Source organism: Odontesthes bonariensis, chromosome 14 (assembly GCF_027942865.1).
Source record: "Odontesthes bonariensis isolate fOdoBon6 chromosome 14, fOdoBon6.hap1, whole genome shotgun sequence".
Taxonomy (NCBI): Eukaryota; Metazoa; Chordata; class Actinopteri; order Atheriniformes; family Atherinopsidae; genus Odontesthes; species Odontesthes bonariensis.
The window spans coordinates 17,827,587-17,855,510 of NC_134519.1; the positions used below are offsets into that span (position 1 = coordinate 17,827,587).

General features: G+C 39.6%; 1 protein-coding gene across 12 annotated transcripts; it reads right to left on the reverse strand.

Moving 5' to 3' along the window:
• Positions 1-6,294: 6,294 nt before the first annotated feature.
• Positions 6,295-27,888, reverse strand: dtna (dystrobrevin, alpha). Of its 12 annotated transcripts, none has more exons than XM_075483238.1 (23): positions 27,700-27,888; positions 22,552-22,619; positions 21,108-21,188; positions 20,803-21,016; positions 20,365-20,450; positions 19,700-19,854; positions 19,498-19,603; positions 18,839-19,005; positions 18,493-18,617; positions 16,798-16,881; positions 16,520-16,588; positions 14,345-14,440; positions 13,527-13,608; positions 13,115-13,212; positions 12,500-12,613; positions 12,246-12,342; positions 11,421-11,444; positions 10,814-10,973; positions 10,625-10,714; positions 8,624-8,708; positions 8,302-8,395; positions 8,138-8,176; positions 6,295-7,528 (listed from the first exon to the last, which is right to left on the reverse strand). In XM_075483238.1, exons 2-22 carry the CDS (start codon positions 22,616-22,618, stop codon positions 8,159-8,161), a joined length of 2,112 nt encoding a protein of 703 aa, XP_075339353.1. In that variant the 5' UTR covers position 22,619; positions 27,700-27,888; the 3' UTR covers positions 6,295-7,528; positions 8,138-8,158. The 12 variants fall into 12 exon arrangements, with proteins under 12 accessions (XP_075339353.1, XP_075339352.1, XP_075339351.1 ...); XM_075483237.1 differs by lacking the exon at positions 27,700-27,888 and adding an exon at positions 26,117-26,274 and having other exon boundaries at positions 13,115-13,209; XM_075483236.1 differs by lacking the exon at positions 27,700-27,888 and adding an exon at positions 26,117-26,274.
• Between the last annotated feature and the right edge of the window lie 36 nt (positions 27,889-27,924).

The following is a 27,924-nucleotide window of genomic DNA, read 5'->3' on the forward strand; positions in this document are numbered from 1 at the left end:
CAGATACGAATAAGATTTTAAGGAAAATGCAGCCCACCCGGCTTCATCCTGAAATCCTAAGGGTGACATGTCATATTTCCTTGGCACTAAAACAGATGCGGATAGCAACAAAAACAAATGAAAGTCGAGCCAATGGAAATCATGACCACACATGGTATTTAATTATTAAAAGAAAATAAATGATTACTAACCATATGAATCAATCAAGCTAGATAAAAACCATTAAAACGTTACTTAACATGAGCAGAACATCTCTGGTTTAAGCTTCTCAACTGCGATCAAGAGCTTTAGGACTTTTGAAGTTATGGACAGCTAGTTCGACAAAACACATTTTAAAGACACTGGCTCTGAGGACTTGTGATTTCTCACTGTTTTTTTCCCCCCATATTTTTTTTTTTTTTTTTCAGAAATCCAAGGACAAACTGACAAAGTCAAGTTTGGAAAATCTGTACGGCAAGGATTACTAGCTTAACTTTCTACTAAAACATATTCAGTTTATAGTTGTATAATGAACATGGGCAGATATATTAATTTGAGAGCAGTCGCATCCGAATTAGAGGAAACTGGGAGGAAATACAACCACTTTACATGTAGAGCCCTCCGTTTGCTGGCTCAAATGTTACCGGTTAAACTAAACTAATCAAAACTTTAAATGTTTATTTCTTATACTGTCAAAAATCCTTTGCAAGCAGTGACTGCATGAAGTCTGGAACCCAGGACGTATTTCCTCATCGTGAAGCTTTGCCGACTCCATCACTGTGACTGTCCTCAGTTGATTGAGAATCTTACTGATTACAAATGAAACAAAGTTTGACTGGGTATAGATTGCGTGCTTAACTTGGTCAATACATCACATTCCAATTGTTGACTTTCAAAAACCCCCTAAGCTGTTCTCCAGACTGGGATGAGTCTTAAAAAGGCATCTTGACCCTCTTGGGACTTGGTGCTGCTGAAAGCCATGCCTGCTCGTCCCATCACACTGGCTAAACATGCGTTATAGCCGATAGCATATGCTTCGGATCTTGAGCTGTTCAAAACCTCCATACTTCTTCCTTCCCATCCGTTGCCATTGTGAAGCACCTTCTTTTTTCTTTTTTTTTTTTAATTTGAGAAAAAGATCTAGTTCAGCAGTTGGTCAGTGTGTCCAAATGACTCACCCTCACACCTCAAAGTATCTGTCAGCTCAGTCTTATGGTTAGCAATCAAAAATGTGAGACTACTATGGATTTGCATATATTTAACCAGCATGATGTAGAACTGATCTGAAGAAAAGGTGAAAAAAAAAAGAAAATCACAGCTCAACAACAGCGATGGACTATGTCAGCCAATATGCAACACAGCTATGATGTTTTTATGCAGGAATTTCATGTAGCGGGCATGTCCAGCCGGTCATATGGCCTTCAACACAACCCATGTGGCTAAAACATCGAGATACTGCAGTCTAACTTTCTCTTTTACTGCCTTGATTTCTTTCTTGCCATCTTCCTTCTCTGTCATTGTTTGTCGTTTCTTCAAGAGAAGGCAGCTGCGGATTTTGAGATCAATACCACAATCCATCCAATGCTACCACCAGACTAAAGGTCAAATCATATTTTAACCTAGAACGTTTTTCCACAGGTCAGCAGCGTCTTTGTTTCTGATGTCAGTGGGTCAAAATGCGAACCTAGCTAATATCCGCCATGTCACCGTCTAAAACAATATTTTGTTCAAGTTTTACATTCTCAGTCAGTCCAAGCCCTGCCACACTGGAGCCAAAACATCTTTTAGAAAACTTTACTAGGAAGTCTGACAGGAAATTTCACTCTCCAGAGTACACTGACAAAGCAAGTGATATTTGAACCTGCCCATACTTGGGAGCATTAAAGCTACTGGTCAGATGTCCAATGCACATGCTTGAAACTGTAGTGACCCCATCAGGCCGTAGTTGAGGACACGTTCTGGCCTTTGACCTCCATACGCTGTAGTCTGCAAACTTTTAAATCTAATCTTAGATCAGGATAAGTGAAAGCGACACAAACATAAACCTTAAACGGAAAAATAAATCTGACAAATCAAGCCCACTTAGGCCCCATCCACACGTAGCTGGGTATCTCCTAAAACTAATATATTTTTCTACGTTTGGACCTGTCATCCACATGAAAACGCATCGTAAACGAATGTTTTTAAAAACTCCGGGCAAAGTGAAGATTTTTGAAAACTCCGTTTATGCAGCTGCGTGTAGACAGAGATAACCGGAGTTTTGCGTTTTCGAACGTCACAATATGCGCCAAAACAACAACAAATCTGCTTTAAAGTCTAAAGTGCGACCTTTGTTTACTGAAGAAGCATGGATGTCTTGAGAACTGTGATGGTTATTATTGTGCAGGCGCTGTTTACTGCCTTGATTTTACACGCCCAAGTCGTACTCCCAGAGGAATGGCGTGACAATTTCGCATGTCCCGGTCCTCACTCCTGTCGCTGTCGGAATTATTACGTCCTCATATCGAGGGGCAGTCCACTGTCATGCGATCACCTGTCAGTGTGCTCAAAAAAGTTGCGTGCACACTTTATTATTTAGCTGACGAGGGCAGATTGCGCAAAAAAGCAATTGCATTTGGGTTGTCAAGACAGGTGAAAACGCAGATGTTCCGTTATGTGTGGAAGGTGTTTTTTTCAAAAACGAGGTAATGTGGATACAAATTATTTTATAAACGGAGGGGGGGAAACATTCGGTTTTAAAAATACCCGGCTACGTGTGTACATAGCCTTAGTGGCATCGACCTCAAGTCAGAGTTGGGTTTTCCTTACCAGGTTTATACAATTTTAGCATGAAGGCACTTTTTTTCCATTTGCCCCTTTGTCCTTTTGTTGTAAAAGATTTAGCAATTTATGTCCACAGCAGGATTTCTAAATGCACTCCAGCTTGAATATTGTTCCTCACATGCAAGTAATTTTGAATAAAGTCATCCACCATATGAGTTTAGTACAATTTTCCCCATTATTGATTATACTGCAGGGTTATTTCATTTTTCATCCGTAGCAGCACAATGTTTTTCCAGATAAGATTTCATCTTGGAAATGCATTCTTCAAATTCTGATGGTGTTAAACTGTGAAATTGTGGCCATAACTTACATGATTAGTCCTGTTCACCTTTTCTCAGTCGGTAAGTCACATGAGGAAAAGTACATGCCGTGGATTAAACTTTGACTCTGATAATTCACCCTTGTTATAAAAAGTACATTAAAGCCACCCTGAGGGGCTTTTCTTCCACAGTAATTTAGACTGACCAGAAACAAATCAAGGCAGTGCACTCAGTGTGTAATATTCATGGTTATCTTTGGAAGATTGTCTGGTAATTCTGGGAGGAAAGATATTCAGTGTGCAAACCCCCCCCTTCCTCTGCTGCCTGGGACCGAAGTCATCTTTACACAAATTCCTGCAGAGCCAAACACAATGCCGAACCAAGAACTAAAGCTCATCAAATGACCAAACTGCGAGCACTAGAAAGGTCTCCAATGAGAACCAGAAGCATGCCACTTTTATAATAAAGTTATGCTAAAGGCCTTTTCAGATTGGCCAGTGACATCTGCGGTCACAACATGAGCACAGAAGTCTGCTGTATTCATGGCAGCTTCGCATGGTTAAACTTCTAAGACAACAGAAAACTGTGCTCGTTTGTGTGGGCAGCGGCTCCATCCCTTCATACGGCGTCACTCTGATCTTTACACTTTCCAATCTGATAAGGCTGAAGTGCCACCACAACGGTGCAGCATGCATGGCCTCCTTTAAAAAAAATTTAAAAAATAATAAAATGGTAAAGCCTATGGATGGAAAAAAAAAACTTAACATAAACATAAGAGTGAATAAGAGTGACATGCGTCCTCTTAGCCTATTATTCCTTACTTCAGTTGTAGAGTGACTGTCCTCCTTGGTGCATTAGACAAAAGAAAAACAAAAAAACAACAACTAAGACTTAAAAACACAAATAACTGCAGATAAATCGCAACCACAGTACAAAAACTGATATTCTTAATGCGGTAACAACATTTCAAAAATGAAATCTTAGGAAAGGGAGTAGAAACTTGATGTCAGTAATTATGTTCCAGACTGGATCAAAAAATACACTATACTGCTGAGAGCCTGTCGTGTCGGGCTAAAAACACAACCAACAAAGTCTTGTAGGAAACAAATCCGTGAACACAGAGCTAGCAGACCGAGCTGAGAGCTGCATTGTGCTGCTTTTTTGTTAAAGTTGCAAATGGTTACTGCACAGCTGGGGGGGGGGGGGTGATCCATTACTGTAACCATTGGGGCTGCCTATTAGCCTGAAACTAATTATCACCAAGTTCTTGTGCATATACTTTTGTCTCCCTCCATTCTTTCTTGTGCACTTCTGGTTGGTGGGTCAAGGGGCAGCAACTCCATCCTGCACATTACAATTAAAAGCAAGGAGGTATCCTACCCAGACTGGACAGGCTATAATGTGTAGGTAATGGATTCGGCTGGTACTCAAGGTGTAAAATATTCTTGACAAAATGAAAAAAAGAGATGGTGGAGTACTGATCTGTCACGCCTGGAAAGCCAAAACTTTGGATCCAGCATGTGTGGGAAGAAGTTTTCCATTGGTGTTTTAAAAAGGTCAGTTATGCGCCCAAGACAAAGACCAGCTTGGTCCGTGATCACGCCCCTCGTCTCGTATCGGTCCCCGTGGTGCAAATTACATCTCTGACAAACGTTTAGCTGTGGTTGTTGCTTAAGTGAAAAACACTCGACACCCCTGGCCATGGACAGGGTTTAAAAGCAACTTTGTAACGGAGGAGCTAGCTACAGTGAGTCTGGTGAATGAAGCTAGCTGCGCTTCGTGTAGAAAATAAAAGACACAGTGATTGGAAAGAAAGCCAATACAAAGTACAGCAATGCAAAAGCAGCAGTGAGAATCTTTAACGAAGCCAGGCGTTACTTACAGAAACAGCTGTACATTATGTGCAGCTAACCGCCAAGTCACAGTATGCTAATTTTTCTCTAACATTCTGTCAGTGACTGTCAACATATGCTCTGACCCAGGGTAATATCCCCGTACGAACCAGCGACAGCCACGTTATCACGCTCTGGTTTCTGCATTCCCTTGTCATCATGTCGCGTTGAAAATCAAATTACCAATTAAAATTCTTCAACAAAGCAAATCTGACTTACCAGTGAACTCCAGCAACTCAGGTTTCAGAGGTTTTAAAAAAGCTGTTTTCCGGCTGAGTCACCCCACCCTCAAACGCCCATTCTCGTAAAACGATGAAACGCGAGCAGTTACCTGATTGGACAAGGTCTAATCGGTGTTGCAGCTGATTGGCCCCGGGGTGACAACTGTCCTGAAATTGACCAATCGCGCTTTGATGCGTTGATCATTCGGAACATCAGCTTTCTTTTTTAGGGCCCCGTGTCACTCTCACTCTCACCTCTGGAGAACGTGGAATAAATCTTTGCAAAAAGTTTGAATCCATCTAAATATGAAATAGAAATAGAAATGCCAATCATACTTAACAAAATAAGCAGATATTCTCAAACTGGAAGATTTGCTTCTTGTCATTTTTTCAAATATCCGTCCTTTTTTTCTTATTTTGCTGCTGCTGTTTAAACGAAACAAGTCATCTTCCACTCTGATTATTTTAGATTTGGAATAAAAAATAATATCTTTTACCATTTTTTTCCATGGTATTATGCCTAAATTATAGGTTCAGTTTAAGTTAAAAGTAATTCCGGTTAACCATCTTTCTTTTTAATGACTACCATCTGTAGCCGGTGACTGTCCAACACTCCTCCTATTTTACCACCAGGGGGGAGTCACGTGCGTGGTAATGGACAAAACGCTCCTTGGTGTAAAATAAGTCAGTTTTAGTTGCTTTCCAACTATTTTAGATAAAATAGACACCATGTGGAGTAAATAAACAAATATCATACAGTAAAAAAAAAAAACAATCATGTGGGTATAGGTTATAAAAAAACAGTTTCACAAGACTGTGTTTATACCTTTAAAATGAACCAATGATGATAATGATGAAGTCTAAAATAAGTTAATTGATTCCCATGTAAGAGAAAAAGTCTCCCTCTTAATATGCACGGGACTATGAGAGTCACTCCTGGACGGCTGCCTTTATGTTACCTCAGATGGTGGCTCTCTGTGATGAATTCTAGACAATAGGTTGAGGGCAGTCAACAGTGCATTTATGACAGATAATAAATGTGCACTGCCAAACCGAGCCAATTGAAGTGTGCCGTTTTGGAATGGAAATAGAAAGAAAAAAGGAGTTCATAGGCAAAAATTGTGATATTGTGTCAACACTTTATTATGCGTCACCACCATGCAAAATCACTGCTATGAACTTGCTCAAAAGTCAAACTAGATATATTTCACACATTTATGATTTTAGATGGGCTCGCCACTTTTACCAAAGTGACTGGATAAAGTTTTATAAGACTCACACGAAGCATCGAGGATTTGTATGTGTGTGTGTGTTGCTGTGGAAGTCACAAAAAAAAAATTGTGTGAGAGCATTGATGTTAACAATTGAAACAATGTAAAATGATCCATGATTGAAGCTTAATTCATAAACAATTGACGGTAAACACAATTTCTTTCAATGCCCGTGCCAGTGTAAACCTTTGAATCTGAGCGATTATGATGTCTCTGTGTCACCTCTTTTCCATTTTATTGTAAAACACCTCCAGACATTAGAACCGGCCATTTATATAATTACCTATCTGTACATGTTTGCCCTCCCAGCATCCTTTTCAGTAAAATGTAACCTCACTGAAGACGTCCAGCATTGTTGCAGGTCTGTTTTGTTGTACGCTACATGCTGCATTTACAGGCAGAATGAACTGCAATAAGAGGTCATCCAGTCAGCTAAGGCAATGTGCATTATTATCACTAATATATCAAATTAAACACATGTATCTAATGGGCCAGTTCCACCCTGATGGAAAAAAAACCCCAAAAAACGTAGACAAGAAATAAAATTTGAAAAAAAAATACAAAAGCAACTTAACAGCAATAGTAAGAAATATATGGAATAGTGCTCAGTTTGTTCCTGTAGCCCAGCCAAAGTAATACGTACAAAACATTTAACTTTTTTTTCATTTCATATCTTCAACTCTAAACTTTATCATCATAAATCAAGTGACAATGAACACTTAAACCTGGTTTACTTTGTTCGGAAACATCAGACTTTGAAAGGAGGTTCACCAGCCTGTGCTAACAGTGTATTTGCAAGACAACTCATATAAAAAGGATAAAAATCAAGAAATAATTACCCCAAATCATGTTTTTTTTATGGCACCTGTGGTATAATAGACAGCTCAGTAATTAATCTCTTTACATCAGCTCACAGTATTACCTTAAATAAGTGCTTGGATAAAAAATATATCTTTACGTAAATGTATCTATGGTTGGATTTAGTGAAACTTAAATTCTCCATATCTTCAGTGCTGTGTATTGTCGGCCCAGCGTTGTCTCCTCCAGTGTTTTCTACTATTGTTGCTTTTCATATTGCTCACCTGTGAAAATCAAAAACCAAGTTACAAACAGCATGCAACGAAACTCCTCGACATAGCAAACCTAAAATGGCACCGAAAGGTGTTATATATATAACTATATATACCCAGTTGTCAGATGTTTGAAGAATACCACTTACATGTTTTCATATGTGAACATAGTTTGGGAAGAAACCTGGATGAGCTATTCTTGTTTGAGAGAGCCAAACATAATATCAAGAGTATTCAGAAACCTGAATGGTGCTTTTCCAGGATGTTTGACCACATATTGTGAGTAAGCACTTTCTCCAAAAATAAATATAAGTACACAATGATAAAAACTGTAATAATGATCTAAGTGTTAAAATAAACATGAGTCAGACATCTGTGGAGGATGTAAAACCAACACTTAAAGGAGGCAAAATGGCTGTAGAATTGTAATGTGGCGTTTTAATCACTGTTTCTATCTGCAAGTTGAATGTGATTACAGTTCATTAAATAATTCTCAATCGTCCAGCAGATGTTCCAAATTTTGGCGAATGTTAAAATGATAAGCCTAAATGATTCGCTGTATAGAAGTTGATTTTAACAGTTCTATAAACTATCAAAAACCGACCGCAGCAGTTAACTTACCAGTCACATGGACCTCCACAGTCACTGCTGCAGGGTCACCTGAATAGTAGTGTTAAAACCAAAACAACAAGGTTAGAACTGACAAAAAGTTATTAAAGGAATCAAAATACACAATCAGTATCAAGCGTCTCCTTTCATTCTGGTCTTGGAAAGCTGTAACTCACCATGCATGTTGTGTCTGTCTCCAACTGGAGTTCGTCCTCCAGCTGTTGCTCCAGGTTGTTCTCGAAGGCTTCTTCCTCTGCAGAGCTAGCAGGTCTGATATATAACGAACAGCTCAAAATGAAGTAAAAGAACCAAAGACCTAACTGTATACATAGTTGAAAGGAGTCTCACCTCAGACACCTTCTACACTAAACTGCTGCATCGGCATTGACTACCAAATAATGTCGAGTATATAATACCAATATATACGAGACACACGGGCCACTTCATGCATTTTATGATAAAATATGTCTTCCCACAGTGTACATATCTGATGAGTACCTTGGTTTATAAGTGAAGAAAGAATCTGAAGAGGTTGAAGCCAAAAAGTCTGAATCCACAATGCTCTCAGTGTCACTTCCTCCCCCTGTGCAAAAATAAGATTTTAAAGCAGCTGGGGCAAGATGCATAAACAATGTGTACACACACACACATAAAAAAAGAGAAATAAAAAAAAACTATTTCACTACAATGATATCTTAGTGAATTATATTCTGATTTAATATGTTATCAAAATCAAATAAAGATGGCTGGTCTGACTGTGTTGGAAGACCTTACCAAGGTGACTTTAAAGAAGAGAACCAACATTTAGAGATCCTCTTGATTTTCTGGCACAAGATGATAGTTGACTTGTGACTAAGGCTACATAGAGCCAAAAGCATAACGTGGTTCAACAAAGAAAGTCCATGTTTACAGGTTTATTCAATCATCTGTTGCAGATGAAGCAGGAGTTGCTGGTCCTTCACCCGTAGTGCCACTGTTGCCTTGTTTGTAATACAAACCTATGCGGGGGCCGTTTTCGCTGAAATTATATTTACTTCCGTTTATATTTTTCCAGTCAGCAGTTTTTGTTCTGGTCAGTATTCCACCACTGAGACCAGCAAATAAAACAAGTTTCCTTTTCTCCAACTTAATGTCTCAACTTTACATTTGGTAAAACTCATCTTCTTTGCAGTTGCTTTCACTGTCATGTCTGTTTAGTTGGGGTGCAAACAGATAGTGAGTGTCTTCACATGACGTTCGAAAAAAAATATATATATTATCGTCTTAGTCCAACCAAAACTGAAATGTGTATAAACACGTTAGTCCAAAATTGAGCTTTCCAAAGCAGACTTACACACACTCAGAAAACGCAGCTTTATCTACCCCTGCACGTATTCACTGCGCTAGACTAGAATTGGCCAAGGCACTCTGTATGTGCTCCAAAGATCCATATTTATTTATTTTTTAAATAGTGTAAGCGCATATTAATACAGCTCAAGTCAATAGTGCATGCAAGTTTAAATAAAAATGGAAGTGGATATCATGACCATACATTGTGAACCACAGTCTAGATTCTTAGTACTACAAGGCTGTGCGGTTCCCCGTCCGGGATTGGCTGGTTTTCTCTTGCTCTACCTCATTGTGCCTGGCTCTATCAGCCACACCAATCTGCAAGGCCGACACATCATATCAAAAACCTTGTGTGCCTCACAATCAGTGGGCAGTGGTCAACCTTTGTGTTAGCAGTTTGTCTTGGATCTTTAAGACTAGAGGTGTTACTTGAAACAAATAAACAAATATCACCAAAGAGGAAACTAAACTAGCAGTTTCACAAAAATATTTGATTGAAAATAACACAACCAAAAACCTATGCCTGCTAACCAAAATACAGAAAGAGTAGCACCCTAAGAACAAAACTTACGAGACTGTCTGGGAAAGACTGGTATTAAAACCTCCCATCCCCTGGTCCTATTTCCAAATACAATGGTACACTAGTAAACAAAATATTGTGAAGGGTTTTAGCAGAACGGAAACAAGCCTTAGAAGTGCCTTCTCACTAGAAATGTAATATACCCAAAGCATTAAAACAAGCGTCTACAGACAATCATTGCAAAAGTAAAAGAGACCCAGTGGCAAGCTGCTAACACAAAGACTGACAGCTGCCAACTGAACCAATAAAGCTTTAAATATGATGTGTTGGCTTTGCTGAGACAGATGACCAGTCAATTGGAGGAGCAGCCGCCAGGCGCAAAGAGCTGAAGCAAGGGAAAACCAGCCAATCCCGGACAGGGAACTGCACAGCCTTGTAATACCAAGAATCTAAACCATGGATCTTAACCCCATATCCTAATGGTTAAGATTCATAAAGGAGAACCACACAGCTTGGTTAATAAATCTGGCAAAAGGAAGGTTTACGAACATTTCTGTCACTCAGAGTCAAACTATAGAGTTTTACACATCTGGTCCCTGACATTTTGAAATTCAGACAGCAAACATAAGCTTTTAAAAAATTTTTTTTACCTGAATTGAGCTCTTTAACCAGTGAGGACATTGTGTTGGTGATGGAGTCAGCAGCAATGAGCAGGTCATTTCTCAAATTTCTCCTTGGACCTTGACAAATACAACGGAAACAATTCTTGACAAATTTGACAAGAAGCCCGGCTTACAAACACCTTCCAACAAGAAAAAAAACTTGTGCCACCGTGTTACCCTGAGCGAAGGCCTCCTGAACATCCCCTCCCACGCCCATGAGTGAGTCCTGAGGTGTGTGAGTTGGGGTGGTGCCAGCAGAGTCCGAGTAGATTGGTGTGGGGATCGGCCGGCTAATGGTGTGGCTGGGTGAGGAGCGTGGAGAGCCAGGACCCTGAGTCTGAAGAACACGCAGGCAGTTTTAATGTCAACTGTGCCACTGAGCGAGGAGACAGTGAGAATAAAATGATTACTAAAGCAAACATCACAAGCCTTGCAGCAAACATGAATCACTATTTTACTATTGTTGAGGTTTAGTTCAACGTACAGGCTAATTTAAACTTTGTGAGGAAAAACAAAAAAATAAGTCACATTTCACACATGCTAAAAATGTGGATTAGCGAAGCTTTGTTTACTATCATGTGAGTATTTCACAAGTACTCCGTGTGTTGTTAAAACACATTTCCTTCCCTGGAACACATTCCAATGATTCCTACACACCCAATCGCAAGCTGATTTGAGTTATTTTTTGCACAAAAAGACGGGTGTTGTACACAAATTGTTCAACCGACAAGACAAAAAAGTACTTATTGAACACGTGCATCCATGTCACACTTTAGACACTTACAGCCTGTTTCCGTTCTTCTTCCAGCTGAAAAACAATATTTCACAGCTCATAAAATAGCCACCGCATTCTAAAATCCAATATGAATTCAAGGCAAGCATGAGGCTCCCTCGTGCAAGTTTAATGGATTCATATTGATCCTTTAAAGCAAATTACATTGATATTTTCTCCATCTAAGCAAGTAGGTGGGCTTTAAGGAACCCCCGTCCACTTGTTGAAAGCAGAAAAATTGCAGATATTCACATTTACGGTTTAGGTAATAACTTTCTTTAGGTAATAAAAAATCAACAATTCAACAGTTTTATGATGCTGCAGAATATGTGATTTCAGCAGTTATGAGAGCAAACGCTTGGGTGAAACTGACCAATACGTTATCACAGCACACAAACTGTTGATTTCTTATCTTTCAAACTAAATATCTCAGTTGTATCTGTTAAAGACTCTGATTGGGATTCTGCAGAATTACTCTCATTTCTTCACTGCAAAGTGTTGCGTTTGCTTTTTTGGAGTGATTCCCCAAAGCTGGGAGGAATGTTAAAACCAGGAAAATCTATCATTTGGCCATACTGTTCACCACCAGCTTCAAAATAATAATAATTAATACTTTTTTCTTTTTTTAAATGAGCTATAGTGCAAAGCTACACATTTTTCAGTGTAAGCATCCAAACTGTAACAGAATTGATTTTAACCAAGAAGCAAGCTTGAAGCAAAACTAAAACATTATTGCAACCAAACAGGAAATAGGTTATCTGCTCCTTCAGTGATGATGAAAACACATAAGCTGTAGACTTCACTGCACCCAGATAAATGAAAGCACATCTGCAGTACCTTGAGAAGCATCATTAACTGCTCCAACTGCACCATGAGTTCCCTGCGACTCTCCTGCAGAGTAGACATTCTTTGTTCAAGCTCATCTTTGCGTTGCCTAACAGAGGAAACACGTTCTGATGAAAACACAATTTCATGGCCGTGCCAACAAAGAAGCACATCTGCAGGAGGCAACACACGTTGTTTGTTTAGATTATGCTCATAACGTCTTAGAAATGCAGCAGAACCGATTTTGCATCTGGTGAATCAATGACCTGAGAAGTCGCAGCTCAGCGAGCAGGGTGGGGTTCTGCTGACCCTTGTCGGGTGGCGGCTGGGATGCCTCCTCGTGCTGAATGCGTAGCCGCTGGATTTCCTGCAGGATTTCTCTGTGATCAGTACAAACATATGCAAGCACTACATCACATTGTATATTTGGCATAATGTCATCAGTTAAAAGAAAAAAACGTGGAATCTGAATTTTGCCACTATTGTACACACATTAAAAGAACCTCCCTGATGATAACCTGACAGTGTTTACGTCTATTAGAAAAAACTTTGTTTTTTCCACACTAGGGGGCAGCAGAAACATGCTGTGGACATTGTATCGCCATGATTATTTACAAAATCCCACAGCTTTATATCAATCTTAAATCATGTTCACCAGTTGCTTGCTTTGCCTATAGATGCTGGAAATGTAATTTACTTTTTTTATTTTATTCTTTTTTTCCACTAAAGAATCTATATCAATATAAACATATAAAGTATATATATATACATAACATGAGCCACACTCATTTCTGAGATCTGTTTCAAGATCTTTTTATTTTATATGAGTGAACTTCAACAGATGATAACTGAACAGGCCCAGAGGGGTAGTCATCCCTAACCTGTTCTTGCTCTCCAGCTCTGCAATGAGCTGCCTCTGCTGTTTGTTGGCATCCAGAGAGCAGGGGAGGTCTGTGGGGACCCTCTGGTGTTGAGCCTGCTGATGAAACCAAGCAAGAGGCATCACGTGAACTGGCTTTACCTCTAGGTGATGTCATCCATTAGGTTATCTCATATCTCACAGGAGGCAACAAAGCAGTTAAGTCACCAGCCATCCATCAAGACCGGATCGGACCATGAACTGCAATACAGCTCTGCTTAAGAATTATCACCACCCTGACAGTTAAAAGGAGTGAAGTAGCAACATATGTTAAATCCTTTTCTCATCAAGGACAGGTTTTTCGGCACTGGACAACAATGAAAGATGCCTTCACATTTATGTGCAATAAATGTCTTATATACTGTATATCTCACCGCAGCATCAGCAGCCAGTCTGGCAGCATAGCGGGCGATGAGACTGTGCTCCTCATCTTGATGGTTACTGCTCTCCAGCAAACTGACCAAGAGGAAAATAGGGATGGGAGTCACAACATGACACCAATAAGATAACAGAACTCTGCACGTACAGAATATGCATAAGAATTGCAAAGAAAGTTTAGCTTGTTTCAGCGTTTGTCAGGACACTGTCAATGAGCTAAAGCACAGACACACAAAAGGATGCTAAGCTATTCAAAACCACAAAAAGCATGACTGTATTTGGTTATTTGAAAATGTGGATAAAAAGGTTAATTGATTTGTATTTGCAAATGTAATGTAGGATACATTAGAAAAGAAAGCTATGGAAGTGAAGGACCACTATCAAATCATACAAACATACAAACATACCACTTTTGTCATTTTGATATTAATATGTCAGAGAATATATCATATTTCCAGCTTAATCTTCAGTATTACTTAAAAAAAATGTTTAGTGACAACATTTCCAGGACCAGACAAATCAAACTCTTTTAACTATGGGTCCCATTTTCTTTTATTATTTTCATTCAATGACCAATTTAATACATATGAGGAGTGGTATATTCAACATTCATGTGTTATCTTGTTATTGCTGCCGAGTGATGATAATGAATTCACAAAGGTCATGGTAACCAGTCTGTAAACTGTCTGACAGCATGCAGCATTAGGGCTGTAACACACTCAGAAGTATTCAAGGTTAGGGCAAAGGCTGTGACGTTCAGCAAAGCACACTGTTTCCACTGGTGTACAGCAAACACAGCAGCACACCAACTAACCATGTTCTGGGGTTGTTTTGAAGCAGATTCACATAGAGGCCAATGAGAACATGTTCGTCAGCAAGCCTATCGGCAACATCGAGGTTGTACTTCAACCTGAAACAGTGCAGGTTTTCACAAAGTAAAAGAAAACGTCACGTTACAGAGGTGACAACAGAGGGACAGTCGGGGGATGAGAGGGGACGGGAAACTGAAGGAGAAAAGGACATAACAAAAGAGAAGAGGTGGAGAGTGGCAGCTATTCATGGGTGGCTAGAGAGAAACAAGGCCATATTATGTTTGGGAGGGACACGACTGATGAAGGCTAGGAGCACCATTGAAGACATGCCCAGCAAGATAGACACCAAAGCAACACTGTTTACATCTTGCAGTTATCCTCCAGTCAATGCTTTATCATTAAAATGATCAAAAGTAATTTTACATGATTAAGAATTCTATGCCAACAAGATGTGAAAGCATGCACAGTGACCTTGTCCTTTTTGATGTAGCTCCTGTAATTATAGAGGCTTTACATCCGCCTCATAAACTAATACAGCAACCATGCCAACCACTATTAACAAGCACTACACAGCCAGGAGAGAGGGAGTCTATTCAGTATAAGACACAAGCAAGAGATGTTTATCCATTTAAAGATGTTCTAGAAGCCAACAAGCTAATAAGATGGAAAAGCGTTTATCTCAAGTGAACATTCAGGTAATAACCAGTGACCTTGTATGAGAAAACAATAAGCTAAACATGTTGAACAGGGCCTCATAATTCAGAAGAAATATGTTGTGTTTTTTTTTACTGCTGTTTAGGTAACGTACTACTCAGCTTATAAACAATGTCCTATTCTTTTATCTTAAAATAAATTAAAACAATCAGGTATTATCACTTGTGTAACAACATTAAAATATATATCTTGATTTTATTTATCTATTAATATTTTTAAAATGTATAAATAAGGGAAGGAATACATGAATTTCTGACCCCACTGCTATTGGTATCTTGACTAAAGACTATGCTGTTGCATTTTGCAGGTCAAACAACAGTATTAACAACAATAATAATTCTTATATATTATAATAATCAGTTGAGCACTTTCTTTATTTTAGTACAAAACAGAAAGAAAAGAAAATGCTCAAACTTGGCTATTCAATGCATGAAGTTAAAGGCACTATATCATGCTAAAATCATACCAAAGCAAGCTTAATAGAGTGTATCAAAAACAGAGAAAGTGACAATGTCTGGAGCTTGTTTCCTCTTATTTTCCACCACACTTGTCTGTGTAAAGTAGTGAGGTTATTGACTTTCAAAGTCAAATCGTCGCCTGTATGAATCTAGAGCTGCCAAAGCGCAGCAAACTTTGCTAAATCAAGCAGCAACTTCCAAGTGCCAAAAACTGAATTCCATGGCCACTTTAATGGCCAGCTTCAAAATTGAATCAATCAACAGACCGCCCCATGCTCAAATATCCAGTTTTACAGCAACATGTTTACAGCCTGTTATAAAATGGTTAACTTAAACCTACTAAGGAATGATAATTAGGTATATTCTGTTGAGCACATCTCCTGAAAGCCCAGTAATACATAGTTTTCATCAGCCTTTAAAGAACAGAACTGCAATGTCTAAAACGCTGACATATGTAGAGATTGACCTAAAGACTGCCCATTACTCATCACATTATATATGTGTTTTTCTGTAAGGTGTTATGAAAGGGAGCAGTGTTCCTTAAATAAACACAGATACTAAGGTGCAGGTGCAGAGGAGCTCAAATGATTTCCACTAGAAAAATCAATCTTTCAAAGAACAACGGTAATAGCAACTGAAAAAGCAAGTTAATCAAATTTTATCAGAATAAGTAAACCAATTTACAAACACTGTTGACAATGACCCTGGGAGTTTACTGCTAACACTCGAGTGATAGTTGACAATAAAGGTAACATTCGATGACGCTTATATTAGGTTTCCCATTTCTGCGTGAATGAAAACCTCTGACACTCCAAACTAATGGCAAACAGTTGTCATGAAACAACCTGAGCACAGCAATGTAAACCACCCTCAAAAAAACTATTTTGCTATTAGTTTTCTGAGGACCACGAGCACTCGAGTCAATGCCTTATGATTACCATCTATATTAGTTCACATGCATTTGCAGCAGAGAGGCATTCTCATGTGCACACCTGTGTCACTTACCCTTTCCCTTTCAACAGATGTGGAGCAGCCCCAGTCAGGGGCTTTCTCTGCGCAACATCATTATTCTTGCTGTAAGGCAAGCCATTACCACTCAGCTCAAAATAGCCACAGAATTTACACAGAAATATTCAAACTCACCAATACACACCCTTTGGCAAATAAAGGGAAGACAATAAAAGACAGTGTGGGTCACAGAGGCACATGGCCTTTAGGGAACACAGACTGAAAAGATCTGTTGTGAAATCCACAGCATCCATTGTTAGCATTGCTGTACTCACTTTTTGGTGGAGTAAGGGTTCCCTGATGTAGGCATGGAGTGGGAGAGTGTGTAGTCATTGGTGAGATTCACAGGTCTTGGTGGCCTGAATGGGAGATAAATGTAATTCTCAATTCAAACTGAAGGCAACTTTGCTCATTAAAGAGAAAAATAAAGGGGGTGATTCCTCTGTGCTTGATTCTTTGAGTGTTGTGCATTTCCTTCAATGGTATAATATGATATTACACTTCATTCAATTATGTACGTATCATTATATGACAATATATACGATTAGTTATGTATCATGAATGAAAACATGCGAGAATGAATGAACAAATCAGTGAATCGACAAACACAGCATGTGTTAAGACAGAAGTTTACAACGGTGACTGTTGGTAAATGACTTGACAACACAGGATTTAAATCTACAGTGAAATGTTGAATAATCAAAACTAACTCACCACGTGTCTCTATTTTGAGAAAGGTAAAAAACAAGGAAAGAATTACTTTATTACAGTTGGCACGGCAGTATAAGACAAGATTTCACAAAAGGACATTTACAGTAAAAGAATTTAAAATGTAAAACATATTTTTGAAAAAAAGAAATCATCAAAATGTTTTCTTGTAAGGGAAGAAGTACAAATTAATGAAGCAGATATTCCCTTTCACAAATATATTAGTATGTTGTTTCGACTACTTCTTCTTTAAAGTTCCTATATACAATAGTAAGGTGGTGTAGTTTAGTTTATGTGGTCCACACAAACAATCACAAGGTCTTGAGTTATTTGGATGTTTTGACTGCTTGAATATATCCTTGGGTTTGCTGTTGTAGCCACAAGCAGGAATTTGACCGACCTTGGTCTGGACTACAAGGCATTTGCTCAATCCAACTGGCTTTTACTGAGGGTGTACTAAACAAGCCCCTAGGCATAAAGGCAAGGCAAGTTTATTTGTAGAGCACAATTCGTACACAAGGGAATTCAAAGTGAATAAAGCAAAAATGGCTAAAAAGGCAAGAAACAGAAAAAAAAAAAAAAAAGAAGTCTGGATAGCTTACAAAGTTAGCCAGCCAGTTTAGGAACTGTTGGAGAGGTTATTGCTCTCTGGTGTAAAGTTTTTCCTTTGTAACGTTACAGAACTTTTACATGAACAAAAACATTACGTAAAAACACTTTGAAGGACAGAGACAACCCAAAAAGCATAATATGAGCCAATGTTAAAGTTTTTAAGAGTCTTAGGTTTAAAACAAATATTAAAAGCAAATATGCAGATACATGTTAACCTGTGTTTTTATGCTAAATTTGATCCAGTTGAAGCTGTTAAAATGTTGTAAAAGATTATTAACAGGATTATTAACAGTAAGGAAACGAGTTAAAATACATGGAACATTAGGCCTTATCAGCCCTTACATTGGCACTACCAGGGTTCTAAGACAGTCTTTGCTAATACGTTAGGTATTCTTTTGTTTAACACAAAAGAGCAGGCAAGCCTATGAAAAAGGTAGCAGCTTTGTCACAGATTACCATCATTCCCAAGGCTATAATTAAACCTCATTGATCAGTTGACCTGAGAGATTGATTGGAATCACTTCAGACTTTGAGTCGGCTTCGGGATCATTATCAGGTACAAAAGCTGAAGATGAAGACAACTCATTGACTGTGCTACTGATCCTTCGGTTTCATCATTGTTAGGTGAAAAAGATGGAAGATAAACTTACACAATATGAGCTAGGTTGAGAGGTTTCTCTGGCATTTCGGGAAACATGGGGTGAAGGGGCTCTCTGCTGGATGCACAGCTCAGTGACTTACTGAGGACATGGGATAACTTCTTAGCAGGGGATTTCTAGGTGGAATGTAAAAGAGACATTGCCAAATCTTAGGACACTTAACATCTTGTCAAAATACATGAAATCAGTACGGTAATGCTGTCACCTGCATAGAACATTAAGCATCCTTACATGGTGGTGAAGCAGAACAAAAATAGCCACATTGACTGGTCCATTGCAGACACACCTCTCTTAGCCTGCACCTCCCCTCCCCCTCCTCCCCTTTTCCTTTCCTTACCCATGACGTATACTCCTTCATTTGGTGCTGGTTGCTATGGGAACCGCTGGCATGCCCCCTCCAGAAGCAGTCCTGACAGAGCTGGTAATTATGACATTGCTGGCAGCGGTAGCGGAAGCCCATCATACTCTCAGTATGGCAGTAGGAGCACTCGACCGGGTGAAAGACTGCAGGGAGGAGAGGCGGGGCCAGACACACATACACACACATGCACACGGGTGCACAAACACACGTACAAACAGATGTGACTGTAAACACAGATATTCTGCACATTGCAGTGAGGACAGGATTAATTTCAATTAATTGTAGGGACAGATGTGCTGAGACATTGACCGCTCTCTGTTGACAACGCTCCTCTTACGTTACACAAATACACAAAGAGGAGTGCTGTGCGAGTTGTATATGTGTGTGCACGTCACAGTGTTTGTTCTGCTCACATGGAGGCTGCCTATGATGATGACTGCATCGCAGATACACACAGCCATGCGCACTCGTCAACAGTGGGTAAGGTCCCCGCAGTTCATCCTCACCGCTGGTGCGTGTGTACATTTTTCATGGTGTGTATGTGTGCTTGACTAATTGTGTGATTATGATGCAAAGCTGAACTTTACATCCTCCCAAGCCCGCAAGCTTTCCCATTAAATATTCTGGTGTTTTACCGTTCTCCACGTTGGCGAGCCGATGCATGAGCGGCAACCACACCAAACACTGAGGGGGCGGGTCGGACATCAACGTATCGAGGAATGTGTTGAGGGAGACCCTTTTCTATTGACGTTGGGTGCAGAGGACAGTGAGATTCGTGCAAAACATCAATGCTAAAACAGTCACTGATATTATACGCTTTGGTTAATGAACCCCCACCTGCTGTGCAAAGCATGTTCGTGCAGCTTGTTCGGTGTAACCAAAAGAAGGTCCCTCAAAAACCGCCATAGGTAATTTGAGAACCTCTCGTAGGAACTGGTCAAACTGTGAGTGTACCATTATTCCAGAGGAATCTGATATCTGTGAAAAGATATCTGGAAACAATGAGGAGAGACATAATACAAATTAATCAAACTAATTGTCAGTTGCCACCACAGTTGGTTAATTACAAAATTACACAATATAATTATCCCACTTGTTTGGGAAAACAAATCAAAATAAAGCAGCTATAATAAGTTGTAACAATACACCAGCCCTCCTCTTTTTCTCTTGCAAGCTGCTACTCCCACAGATTTTGTAGCTTATGTACTAAACCCTATCCTTCAAATAACGAATAATGACTTCTGTTGGCCATGAGGAACCAGGCCAGTAGTGCTGCTTTCTCTGGAAAAACACACTAAGCAGACAGAGATATTGAAAACACAGACAGCAATAAGTCTGTATTATAAATTGTAACACATTACATTACTTAGTAAATCACTTAGACTATAAACTGTGAAGTTTATTAAGGCAATCGGCTGATTTATTATTTATTAAGAAGATTTGTGGTTATTGTGTAATTTCTCACAAGCAAAAGTAGGACAAAGATTAGTTATATTTCTTACATCTTAATTTATCCAGAATTTTCCCTCCGCAGATGGTTGCCAGGGCATTCTTTATAGCAAAAATAGACATTTTGCCATGGCCCTCCCTGAAATAGCAATAAACAACAACAACAACAACAAAAAAGGAGTTAAATTCTGATCATAGATTCTTTTAAATTGACCAGTTGCATGAGGACAAGTAGATATAATCTTTTGAATTCACATTTCCATTAGAATGATCATCAGATTTAGGGAGCATTTAGCTTGGCTTTTCTTTTCACAAAAAAAAACATTTCCTGTATTTCTGCTTGTTGTGACATTATTAAGGGAAATAGTCTATTTTTCCTCCTCTTAAGGGAACATTCCCCATTCACATTTCAAGCTTCATTAGCTCACGTCAAAACCTCCAATGTGCAAGTACACTAACAGTCGCTGACTGTCATGTAACATGTTACTCACGGGTCGTAGGCTGCCAGCAGGAAGTTGAGCAGCAGGCTGATGGACTGTTCCACGTTGATCTGATGGGTGGTGGGCATGCGCTTGTTCAGCTGGTAAAAGATAGTGGACAGTACCACTTCAAGACGAGCCACAGAGAGCTCAGCGTTGAGGTCTACGGTGTTGAGGCCATTTTCTCGGAAAGCCTCGATGACGTTCCAAATGTCTACCAAATGCACTGGAAGCAGGGAAAACTCGACATGAGCATTTTGTTGGGTAATGACAGGGAGTGAAGTGTTTTAGTTAAATGTACTCTGCCCCAGACTCACAGTTGCATTTCTTCTGCACAAATCGAAGTTTGCAGGCTGTTCTGTATGTTGACAACCGTATGGAATCCAAATCTTGAGCCCCTGAGGAACATTCACTCATTAATTAACACTGAAAATGTGAGCTGAACTCCCAAAGAGTTGAACTCATTAAAAACAGACATTTGTGTGTATATCCCTTTTAGGGTTCACCTGCCTGTACCTATCAAGACTTCAATGAGAGCTCACTGTTTTCATACCACTGACCAAGGACAATAATTTCTCAGATTATTTCTAAATTCTCAGTTCTCAGATACTTTTTATTTCATACTTAATTGCCTTACTACTTGATGATGAAAAGTTCTCATAAATATGAACAACTCTGTCCAGACATTGTTTTCAAACAATGCATCTGTTTATCGTTATTATCATTTTTTCAAAGACTGGTATAATGTGACATAAATAAATATATAAGTGCTAAATGAATGCACACTTGAATAATGCAGACACGAAATATAATGGTGCAAGCATAAACTAATGAAACAACCAAATACCATGAGTAAGTATTTTCTGCCTAGTTTCTTTTCATATTCTTTTAACTTGTTCCAAAGGTTTCTGATTCAAGTTTTAATTACACCATCATATTTTGTGTAAATATGTTCAAGACTTTGTCATGTATATATGCTCTCTTCTGAGGATGTTTAATTTAGCATCTTTTCTCGTGTGAACATGACGCAAAGTCAAAATCTGCTTTGGATTATTTCTCTAAACGTGCTATAACTGGGAATCTAAAAGGTTGTCTAAAGGTATGGAGGACCTGTCTGGGTTGTAACCCCCTCTCAACAGCTAAAGTTAACAGATGGAGGAAACTTGGGCTTCCGTGATTATGAAGCTTTAGATGGCGACCATTTGCTATGCAAATAACTGCAACTCACGATTTGTCTAATGTAGTTTAAGTCTAATGATTCATTCATGAACACAAACCAAAAAGAATTAGAGCTAAATATCAGAAACGCTTAAAGGCACATAAAGAAAAACATACATCATCAGTCTGTAAGTCAGCTCTATCAAATTGTGGAAAACAGTGTGGAAAAACGACTTTTCTTTTAGTTTCAAGACCCTGATTTTATCAAATATTTCTGATAATACAATTATTCATTAACTGTGGCAATGCTAGATGGAAATACAATAAACTTTAGTTACCTTTCTGGGAAAGGAAAACATGTAAAATGTCCATTTGTACGAAGTAAATTAAAAAAAAACCTGTAAGCGTGCCTCCTTCATACTGTGTGAGTAACACAGCTGTGTGTCAGCATTTAAAATCAGTCAAGTTTGCATTGGTGGGGACACTTGATCTTCATGATATTTGCTTTACATGAAACTTGTAGAGAAGAATTTGTCACTTTTATGGTCAGTAAGTGAAACTGTCCAGCATACATCACAGTGAGCTGTGGCCCTGAACACTCACTCATCTCGACATACAGTTGCCTTCGATCTGCCATGTTGTCACCCCTCTGCCTGCAGTCTTCAATCATTCTGATCAAGAGGAGAGAAAGTAATGTCAGTGCTTGCAAGCCTCAGCATTTAGGTTCAATTATGACATTGTTCAGTCGCAGAGTAGGCTCCTTCTAATGCTTCCAGTTTTATTGTGCAAAAATTAACTGCTAAACTTCACCGTATTCCCAGAGGTTTTACAGAGTCTTTGTTAATGTTCTGCGTACGATTCATCTTTCAAATACTCACCATTACGCCAGTTTGTAAAGATGAAAACTCAGTGTTTGTTCATTGTATCATTTTATTGTAATACATTATCAGTAGCAATAACAGATCCCAGTCTTGCTCAGCAAATGTGTCATTTTAATTGTAATGATGGCAGTTTTCTTCAAACAGAGGTGACCTTTAATCCACCGGTTTATTAAGTTTTAGACAGATCAGACAAAAGCAGCCTCTCAACTCCAGCCATCTACGTGTAGATTTTATCAGCTGTGGCTTGTTAGATAACTAAGAGCCGGTTCCTTGACTTGAACTTGTTGACTGAAAGCACTGCTTCCCACCGATTCTTTTATAGACTCGTTTACTAAGATACATAGATCTGGTGGAAACATGCATGGTAAGACTGCAAGGCCCAGACAAAAAGTCAGTATTCCCACCAGCTGATGATCCATGAGACAAAAATTGGTCTTCTTCTATCATAGTGTAGATCTAAATATTCTAAATATCACAAATATTACCGTTACTCTAATTAAACTCTGACAGCCAGCTTTTGTCAATGGGATATTGGCAAATATGTTATTTTCTGCATAAAATGTTACCCAACAAATTTATATAATTACCTGATTACATACATTGGATTTGAAAATGATTTTTGGCTAACACATATTGCGTGAAATATGGATTTAGCCCCGGTTGTTACTTTGAGGTCTTGAGTTTGGCATTCTTCTCCACTGCCATCCTGAATTTTGGAGGCAAAAGCCAAAATATTTGGAAAAGAGGGTGGAAATTCTGAGAGCACACTTATCTAGTAGGACATTGCAGATCACAAGGTAACAGGAGTGGCAAATTTCCAAAAGGAGATTTCTGCTGTATGGAAGAACACTTGCGACAAGTGACTGAGTACCTGAGTACACAAACTAGGTCTGCAGAAGACTGACACTATAATATTTTTCAACTGATATAAATATTGTAAGCGTTGTTGAAATGAATCATTCTGAGTGATTAAGAGTGCACCTGGATAGAAAATATTAAATAAAAAAAAAATGGAAAAGGCACCTTTTCCTGAAAGATTAATGCCAAGCTATTGGTTCAATGCATCAAAACATAAGAGAAGAATCCAGCCCGGCTCTCTGGACGGGCATTTTTTTATACCTCCTCATGAGTGAGACTGTTTTCCCTGTCACAACACTATTTTCTCTGTGATGTTGGGAAGATCAGTCCAAAGAATGCAGCTGAAAAAGTGGAATAATACTCTGTAACCTGTCTACAGTGGGAGAGGACTGCAGAAATACACCTGTTTTGTGTAGCAAACTCTCTGTGGGATAGCAAGGAGACTGGTGCTAGGAGAGAAAAATGTTCACCCACCCTGTTGCTCTCACTGCAGGGAAAGAGGCACAGGTGGCCACTTTGTTTATCTCAATCTGTGTACATCTAATGGGAAGCTCCTGTTAGATAAATGAACTACAGTATCTCACTCCTCTAGTTCATTGTGTTTATTTTTGCAACAAAATCTTCCTTTTTGACTGTATTTTCCTTTCCTTTACTCAACTTGCTGTATGCATGCAGCTCCTGCATGATATTCACCTGCAATAAACTCTGTGGTTTGTGCATTGAGTAACTGAGTAATTAATTGAGCACCCTGCTGGTCACTAGGAATTCAATTCAATTCAAATATCAATTCAGTTCTATTCATATAGCACCAAATCACAACAAATGTCATCTCAAGGCACTTCAAATATACAAACCAAAGGAACGATGCAGGTTTAAAGAACTCCCTTATCACCTTCACTTTTTAGATTCAGAGGCTGTCTCTATCTTTAATATGCATACTTAGCTAGATACACCACCCAGACAGCTAAAAGCACACCATTTGCTGTATTCCTAACACATCTGGTCTTGTGTTTTTGTGTTTGTAAAGGCAACAGAAAGGCAGCTAATTTAGTCCTTGAATAGGGCAGCAAAACGCTAGTGTCTTGAGTATAACTGGAGTATAACTGGCTGGTGTTGAAAGTGTAGACTTTGCCAAAAAGGGGGCTAAAAGGGGCCCACACCTTACTCTGCTCCAGTGCCCTACTACAGATTATTCAGGCCCTGCTACTTACATGCTAACCTCACTATATTAGGGACAAGAACAACTTGAATCTATCACACTACAGTGGTTATCAGAAATGCATGCTTAAAAAAAAAACAAAAAAAAACTTAAGTTAGACAAAGACAATTCTTTGAAAGGGGCAGAGCTGCAGAAAGAATGCTCACATTATGCTTCACTGCACACTGTCCGAGGCAATCTAATACACCTAGTCATGTGGTTTGTTGCCATGGCAGCAAAGATCCCAGCCGCTCCGCTCCAATCGTAAAGACACACACACACACACACACACACACACACACACACAACACCTCCCACTGCATCCAAGCAAAGTTTGAAGAGAAAAGTTTTTTCACGAGTAAATATCTTTTATGAGATAACGTTCAGTGGGCTGATAGCTGGGAGCACAGCTGCACTTCTTGGGCGAGTGGCTCGAAAACACTTTTACTGTAAGACGACCGTTCAAGCATGCCATTTTAAATCACGCTGACAGTAATTGATAGACCCAGATATTATGCTGCAAAAACCCACAGTGCAGAAAAAAGGTTCACCTGTTAGAAAGTAAACAGGGGTGCGTTTTTTTCTATTGCCTTTCAATGATTCTTGCCAGTCATTCCAGAAATCCAGTAAGAACAAGAAATGAGATTGAGATAAAGTAAATTACAGGTTTTTTTTCAGTAAATTACTTCATAGCATAGCCGGTAGGACACACAGCAGGAAAAGCTAAGGATCAGTTATCTTAATACAGCAGAGCAAAGCATTCACTGAAAAGCAAAAGTCATCTGCTTTTTATTGTATATTTTATGTAAGGACGATGACAATTGTGCAATAGCACAAATAATAAATGGGCTTCACATCAGTCATAAAGCAATGATGAATGCAGCCACAACGGTAAATAGCAGTTTTAGATGCACAGCAATGTCAAGCCACTGCACGCAGCTACTAGTCCAATGTCATCTTGAAAGTAATGGATATTCCGGCCCATTTATCACTTACACAGTGAATGAATGTGAAAGTGCACAAATATACACAGTTTTACAGATAACCATTGATATCCTCTTCCATATTACAACCAAACACATCCTGAGTGCCAGCTATGTGACCTTCTCCCACCTGTTTTACAGTCTTGGAAATAACTGAGGTTGATACAATCTATTGGAAGAGCAGATATTAAACCAGCAAAGCCAATACAACTTGTACGTCTGCGAGGGGAAAAATACAATCAGCGTACCTTTCATAAAGCACCATGTTCGCATTCCTTTCCCTTTGCTGAGCTGAGTTATTAAAAAGCCAAGTTGTCCATCGCGATACAGCCGTCCAAAACGCAACCTCCAAACGCAAAACACACAAGAAAGCAGCACAACAAAATCTGTCTGTGTGGACGCGCCTCACAGAAGATATCTGAAATTAGAAGCTGTAAGCCGGGATACAGTGTGTGCTGCCTCTATCTTTAACTACAAATGAGAAGGCCCCACATTCTTGAACAGCTTTGCTAGCTCTCTAGTTGCAGACCCCAAACCTCACTCCTGGCGTCGACCCTGCAAACATTACTCTTTCTCTGTGGCACTGTCAATGTCAGCGTTGGACAAAAAAACTACCCTTAAAAGAGCAAGTTAACTCATGCCATCATGAGTACAGAGGGACTGGTAGAGCTAAGCACTGCCAAGGGTCAGACTAGAATGACTCACACTGCACTTTGTGTTGGCCAAATATCAGACTGAAAACAATGGGAAAAAGCTGTATTTGTCAAATATTTTTACATTTTGATTCTACTTCTTTACCAGATAAATAAAAAAACATAGAGGTCAGTGCTCTTAATTTATGTCCTCTGCAATGAACTTGGGACAACATACCCAAACACGAGCACTTACTTGAGTTACAGTCCAATCAGACAGGCTCGGGACAGTTCAACGCAGCTGTTACCACTGACTGACCAGAGTTATTTTTACATCACAAGACTGTAAACTACACACTGGCGACCATAGTCTGAGAGGAAAAAACAAAGCTGCGTGACAGACTTAAGGTTAATTTGCTGTTGTGCATCGGTGCTTTAGTAAAGGCTGTGCAGAGAGTGAAACAACTTTTCTCTGCCTGCCTGGTGCCGGCTAGAGATGTCTTCTGGTGGGCCCTCTGCTTGTTGTCGCCTGCTGATCATCACCATGGTTTCAGCAGCAAAAAGGCAAAAACTTTTGGACCCTCAGAGCAGCTACAAATTTATGGTTGCCGGTGCAGTGATGTAGTTTACGGCACTGTTATTGAGGCTGCTTTTACTTTACATTTTGCTTGAACAAAGAGAAGCATACTGTGAGAAGTCACAAAGATAGGAGAGACGCTTGTTAGAATGGATGTACAGTGCGGCATATTTGCTTGTCCAATTATGATGTGATGTCACATCCATCATGTTAATCGGCATTTAAACCACAAGCTTGAAAGATGTAGGCTACTACTGTGCATGGACTGAGCCGCGTTGCCCCGTGTTGTTTAAGAAAGCAGGACTCAAATCTACCACATCAGTGCACACATGAGTAAAAAGACAGCAGGGTCGGCAACAGGCACCTGGAACATGCTCTGCTCATGCATCACCTGTCACGCTATAGACACCTGTGCGGACGTAAGAAAAAGGTCTCACGATTACAGATAAACCTACCTGCACCCACTACCCCCGTTTCTACGTGTTCAAGCAGGCAAATCTCCGTTTTATCGCCAAAACTTGACAAACTCATTTCACCCATAGTAGCAAAGTAGGTTAAGGTCGCTCCTCCTGCTGCCTGCCAGCCTCCAGCGGCTGCAGCAGCGCACTTGCACAAGACTTACCAGAATTTATTTCGAGGCATGTCATGCAACATCACTGTTTTCCAGCCAGGAATGCGTCGTGTCCTGCGGTGCAGTCAGGGTTTCTTTGGTGTAGGGTGCTGCATCACTGCACGAAGCGGCCGTTCTGCCGCCGCTCTCCCGCAAAGCTTCTGTTGTGGAAATGTGCGCGCAGCTCACTGGCTGAGCCGAACAAGGCAGCGTCTGCCTCCAATATGTGGCCTCCGC